The 6,918-nt window shown below is 38.8% G+C and overlaps 2 protein-coding genes across 2 annotated transcripts; both read left to right on the forward strand.

Moving 5' to 3' along the window:
- The first annotated feature begins 3,660 nt into the window (after positions 1–3,660).
- LOC136247863 (zinc finger BED domain-containing protein 4-like) lies at positions 3,661–4,617 on the forward strand. The gene has a single exon (XM_066039684.1). The coding sequence runs from the start codon at positions 3,661–3,663 to the stop codon at positions 4,615–4,617; it is 957 nt and encodes a 318-aa protein (XP_065895756.1).
- A 1,487-nt stretch (positions 4,618–6,104) lies between these two features.
- Positions 6,105–6,518, forward strand: LOC136247864 (E3 SUMO-protein ligase ZBED1-like). Its single transcript, XM_066039685.1, has one exon. It carries the CDS (start codon positions 6,105–6,107, stop codon positions 6,516–6,518), a length of 414 nt encoding a protein of 137 aa, XP_065895757.1.
- Positions 6,519–6,918: the final 400 nt, after the last annotated feature.

Genomic DNA, 6,918 nt, shown 5'->3' on the forward strand with positions numbered 1-6,918 from the left:
CATGGATGGCACACCCAACCCAATTTGGCCAGAGCCAGCCCTGCATCATAAATAGTTTTGGGCTTAGGTGAATTCTGTGAAGTGTCATCGACCTCCTTTGCCTCCCATTGTAGATAATTCCGGTAAGGTGATTTCTGATGATCTGAGCTATGTATTCAACCCTTAATGCCAAATAAAATTTTACAAAATACATGCACAACATTCGCATAAGCTACTATAGTGGTTGCCAATATTGATCAATCGGTAACATGTATACGGAAGGTCACAAAGATGTAAAATTAAGATTTTCAGAATGCTCCGATCACAAAGAATACAGAATACAATGGTGTCCAAGTTTTACCAATTCTAGTTCTCCTTTACTAAGTTAGAATGGTTTAAACATAAGTGTGTAAATTCACATAATGTTTTAGAGAAAAAGATATCTTTGAGGTTTGTAAATGCTGTGGACTCTAGTCGTGTGGAAGATGTTTCTGTCAATCTACAAGTTGATATGATCCACTGTTGTACAGTTCAAGCAGGGTTACTTTCAGCAAGTTCCTCAAGATTACTCGCTTTGTGGTGTGTTTAGAAGATCGTAGGTCTGTTCACTGCCTTTTCCTGGACTTTGCTAAGGCATTTGACTCTGTGCTTCTTAAGAGGCTGACATATCTGGTAAGCTTAAGTGGGTTTGTTCTTTCCTAACATGTTGTTTTCAGAGTGTTGTAATAAACAGATCACATTCTCAGTTGTTACCTGTCAGCTTTGGTGTATGGTTTGTGAATGACATTCAGGAAGTAGTGTGACATTCTACTATTAGCTCTTTGCTGATGATGTAGCCCTGTATAAAGAGGTTTATTCTATAAGTGACTGTGCAGGACTTGAAGAGTGTTCATGTGTGGGCTGTTTGCTGGCAGCTTCGTGTTAACATGTAGTTGTGCTGCTGATTTCTAAGAAGTGCAATACCATAAAACCTTTCTAATCCAATATCTTGGTGGTTTCATCATTATCATGGTCAGATCACTGCAAAATCTCTGTAGTTAAGGCTACTAGGACACTAAATTATTTAAAACATTTTAATCTGCGCGGTGCAACTTTGGACTGCTATGACTTCAACTGGAATATGCATGCACCATATGAAATCCTCATACTCCCAATGATCAGTTACTTTTGGACCAAGTGCAACAAATGAGTATGTGGTAGTCATTGGACCCCTACCATCAGAAATTTGTCGAAATCATCTACTGAGTGTAGTACAGAACTAGGAAACTTTGAAACCTTTCTTGCCATAATTACCTGTCTCTGTACCTACTATATATTATTATCAGTTGTTATCGCCACTGGAATCAGTTCAATTTAAGAATTCACCTTTAATAAGCCATTCACTCTGTTTAATTCCATTGAATTCAATCTTCAATTATTACAGATTCTCATTTTTTGTGAATGCTATTTTCCTTTGGAACTATATTCCTTGTTCTATTTTGTCTCTCTACTGTGTCCTAGTGCTTTGCTGTGCTCTTTACTGTTACCTATGGAATTATTGTTGCTGTCTTTTTCTTAACTTAGTAATTGTGTACTTGTTCTTTGCATGTTTTGTTATAATAACTGACTCACTTATGCTCATCTGTTAACTGATATTTTCACTATTCTTGCAATAAAACTCAAGGGGTTTTGAGAGCATGATACTCTAATAGAACAGTCATCTGCTCTAATAGAACATACAATATGGTAGTTCCGCAATTTATTTACTTTTAGGATGCAATTTATTCAAACCTATCTGCAGTTAAAGATGTATCTTTACAAATTTGTGTGTGTAGTTCAAAGGCCTTTCATTTGATACCTACTTGTACAGTATTTAATGACAACCATTGAAGAATACTGTATTCATGTGTGCATGCACCACTGAAATTGTTCTCAAATTCAATCACAACTTTCAAATTTTTCCTGTGAGGCATATGTGTCCTAATATTGTGATTTGTGCACTAAGGTGTGATTCTTAGATACTACCTGAATGTTAACCACCTCATATGAGTTTGCCTCCCTCCCACAACTTAGCTAGAGTACTGTTTGGTTAAGTTAGAATACTGTTCTCCACTCCTATTATTGACATAGCAGTAAACCTTCCAAGACTACAGAGCATACAGAAGAGGATTTATTGTGATGGTAATTGTGATAATGAAGCAGAAATGCCAAGTATCTATGAAGAAGCAAAAAGTTGATCATGGCTAGCTACAAAGACGTAGGGACGATATACAGAATGGGGGGGGGGGGGGGGGGGGGGGCAAAGATAGCTATAACCAGTTAACCATAAACTGATCCAACACCTATACAGATAGAAGATCAACCCCTGTACACATGCATTTATATAAATGTGTTGTGGAGTATGTTATCACTAGCTAATAGCCCTACACCTATACTGCATACTGCATAGCTATATCTCTTCACTCCCTATCCTGCTAATGGCTGCTATGCTCCTCTACACCTACTGCACATGATCGATGTATGTATATGTCACATGAGAAATCATGGTCATGCGAAGGTCTTCTTTTTATGCTAGCTTTACGTATACTTCACACTGCAAGGATTACAACATTAACAGTTGTTATCTGCAAAGTGAAACATCATTACCTTTAAGCAGGATTTCTGCTCTGACAGGTGTTGAGTGTAGATCACGTGATTACCACACTGCATTCATGGTTGGCCAATTTTATTTTCAGCGTCGTTGTACGTTTCTCTTTAGACTACTTGATAAATCAACTTCACCAAAGTCTTCATAATTTCTGGTTAGATCGCCAGTAGTCTGCAATAGTGATGTGCGGTATACTGAAAATATATTGATAATTCGGTAATTGCAGATATACCGTGGTTGACTCGATATCGGTATTGAAATATACTTATTTCGATAAATATCACTGCATCAATATAATCATCAAATCCGGTAAATACCGATAGTACCGCTGACTCTCGATATTCCGATGATCCTTCGATTCGGTAAGGTAGTTAGTATATTACTGCAGTTACTGCCCGCTGCATGCAATGCCATTGCGCTAGCGTATCCTCACGGGTTGCACTGAATTATTGGATTGCACCACGACACGTGCCGCTTGAAAATGGCGTCTAATACAGAATCGGATCTCGAAGACGAGGTTGAAGATGTGACAGAAGAGGTTGGCGGGATGTTATAATTATAGAATCAGTGAATGCAAAAGGGATAAGTAAGGAGAGTGCAGTATGGCTTTACTTTGAAAAGACGGAGGAATGCCTGGAAAGGACTGGATCTCACCGCGTGGCCAATTGTAAGGAGTGTGGAAAAGGTATTAAAGTTGTGAAGGGAAATACTTCAAACTTAATGAGCCACCTGAAGACAAAGCATTCTAAAATATATGAGGAAGTGAGACGGAAAACTGATGAAAAGCGCAAAAGTAAACAATCAAGCAGTCAGTCTAGTGTGCTGAAGAGACACGCGCAGCAATCCTTACCTGGTATGGCTGCAAAAAAAGCCAAGCTGGATAGCAATAGTACCTTACACAAGAAATCACAAATGGAATTGCTGATATGATGATCCATGATTTTCAGCCATATTCATTTGTTGAGGATAGAGGATTTTCAGAGCTGATGCAACAATTAGAACCTCACTATCAGATTCCCCACAGGACAACATTTTGAAGATCTATTGTTCCTTCTATGTACAAGGAGGCAAGGAAAGAAGTTGAATCAAAGCTCAGTGATGTACTGCAAAGCAAGAACAAGATGGCTCTGACAACTGACATGTGGACGTCAGAGGCTAACGATGCCTATCTTGGACTAACCTGTCATTTTTTGACAGCAGATTTTGAACTTGTGTCACTGTGCCTAGCAGTTGAACCCTTCACAGGGAGGCATACTGGTGTGAATATAGCTTCCTGTTTAAAACAGATTCTTCGTGATTTCACTATCGACCAAGCTGCAGTGTCTGCTGTAATAACAGATAATGCTTCTAACATGGACCTGGCATCACGTCTTGGTGAGTGGAATAGTAGGCATTGCTTCGGTTATACTCTGCAGTTGGCCATTGATGATGGTATTAAGATGTCCCCAGGAATACGAGAGATGATTAAATCAACCAAGGCTATTGTAGCCTTTTACAATCGCACAACTAAAGGTACAGAAAGACTGACAGAGCTCCAAGAACATCTGAGCCTGCCAAAACACAAATTACTTTCAGACTGCCCAACAAGATGGAACAGCACCTATTACATGCTTACCGGACTTTTGGAACAAAAACCCGCAATCACTATAATGTGTGCTTCATCTGCAGGACCAAGGGTGAGTCTTTCTGCTGCTGAATGGTGCATGATGAGTGAACTTATTCAAATCCTGCAACCACTGGAAGAAGCCACACGGGAGCTTAGCGCTGAGCAGAGAGTTTGTTGCAGTAACATAATCCCTTTGCCGAATGCCTTATTGTTTGAGCTCCGCAAGAATGTAGTTGATGATGATGAGACACAAGTCCCCGATGATGATGAAACCCAGGTCCCAGAAAGCCAAGGAAGTAGTGTTCCTACCTCTGAGGAAAGCCAGCAAGTGGTTGTAGGTTTAATTGCATCAATTGAACGGAGATGGTTAAATTATGAAGAAGACAGAATTTACAGTATAGAGTAAAGTATCAATTATCGGACAATATGATGTTCGGACAGCTGCCACTCACTTCCTGGAAATCCTGCAGCTTAGGTTATTGTACCGAAAGGTAGGCTACAATAAGCAATAATTATCCTCCAACAATCAGCTTTGTGTGATTAAAAGCTTAAGAGTTACAGCCAATAGTATGCTTAGTCCGATAAAATCTATGCTCGGATAAAACTATCAGTTGTCGGACTTTGATTTTCACTACCAGTAAATAATGTCCAATGTATTTCAAATTTGTATGCAATATACCTGTACTCATTAGCTATTAATGGCCAAAAAATGATTTCGCTATCTTTAGCATAGAGGGAGTACGAGCCTCCCAATTTTTAGCGGTATTGTCGGACGCCCTCCGCTTTAATTTAGCCATGCCCACCAACAGAGTTTGTATGCTTTTGCAATAAATGCACCAGTGCTAAACCACAGAAGAAGGTAAATAAATATCTCTCAAGAGTAGAGGTGTGCTTTAAAGTTGATATTCAGGATATTTCCATTGGAACGCAGTATTTTTAGCTCCTAAATGAAGGAGATGCGCGCAAGGTGGAAAAATGAAGTTATGCAAAACCACCTTCTGACCACCTACATATGCTAGTCTTGGTGTCCTATCACAAATACTGTCACGGAAATTGAAAGGCTTTTCTTTCTCTACCTTATATGGGAGAAACAAAAAGGACGAAAATGTTGCTTTGTGCATCCATAGAAGGTAGAAAATGGAACATCTTTTCATTTCTAGGTGGTATTCGCGATTGAGGCACCAAGACTAACAAATGTGGTTGGTCAGAAAGTTGTGCCTCGTAATTTCATTTTTCCACCTAGCGTGCATCTCCTTCATTTAGGAGCCAAAAATACTGCGTTCCAATAGAAATATCCTGAATATCAACTTTAAAACACACCTCTACTCTTGAAAGATATTTATTTACCTTCTTCTGTGGTTTAGCACTGGTGCATTTGTTGCAAAAAGTATGAACTCTGTTGGTGGGCATGGCTAAATTAAAGCGGAGGGCGTCCGACAATACCGCTAAAAATTGGGAGGCTCGTACTCCCTCTATATGCTAAAGAAAGCGAAATCATTTTTTGGCCATTAATAGCTAATGAGTACAGGTATATTGCATACAAATTTGAAATAAATTGGACATTGTTTACTGGTAGTAAAAATCAAAGTCCGACAACTGATAGTTTTATCCGAGCATAGATTTTATCGGACTAAGCATACTATTGGCTGTAACTCTTAAGCTTTTAATCATGCAAAGCTGATTATTGGAGGATAATTATTGCTTGGTGTAGCCTACCTTTTGGTACAATAACCAAAGCTGCAGGATTCCCAGGAAGTGAATGGCAGCTGTCCGAACATCATATTGTCCGATAATTGATACTTTACTCTATGTACCTTATTAGACCCCAGGTTTAAGGAAGTCTGTTTTACTAGTGCTGCTTTAGTCAGAGCCAAAAGATTACTTCTTTCCAATATGCGTGCACTTACACAAGGAGATTCAGTTACAAGTAGTGCAAGTGTTGTCAATGATGATCAAGAAGATGTACCCATCAAGAAAATGAAATGTTTATGGGACAGTTTTGGTGAACTCAAAAAGAAGAAATCTACTGATTTATCAACTAATCAAGACAAAGACGAAAAAGAATTGTCATTATACTGCAGTGCTGAATACATCGACAGAAAGGAGGATCCTTTAGCATGGTGGAAGGGAAACAAGAGCCGTTTCCCTACCTTGGCAAGGATTGCAAGGGAGTACCTGGCAATACCAGCCATGTCAACTCCATCTGAAAGACTTTTTTCTGCTGCCGGGTACATTAGTTCCCAACGAAGATCTCGCTTAAGTGGAGAAAACCTTAACCAGCTTGTGTTTCTAAACAAGAACTTGTAGTTATTGATTGAAATTTTCAGCTGACAATGCCATGATTATATTATTACATGATTACAATTAATTTTAATAACAATTCATACATTAAATATAATTATTACAATATAATAATACTGATGTCGATACCGATACCGAAGATTAACAGCAATTATCGTACCGGAAAAATACCGACTGCCAAAATCCAATACCGCACATCACTAATCTGCAACTCCCATAAATTAGTGCACTACAGTGAGATTGCCCTCTTAGATCTGTTACCACCCTCAATTCGAGTTAAATCTTTCTCACATCATATAATTCCATGGATGTGACACTCTTTCTACTGTTTAAACTTTCTCACTGAATGGGATCCAGGAAATATTTGAATGACAGATATCACGTACAAGCATACGGGTAACAGAAA

Source organism: Dysidea avara, chromosome 2 (genome assembly GCF_963678975.1).
Source record: "Dysidea avara chromosome 2, odDysAvar1.4, whole genome shotgun sequence".
NCBI lineage: Eukaryota > Metazoa > Porifera > Demospongiae > Dictyoceratida > Dysideidae > Dysidea > Dysidea avara.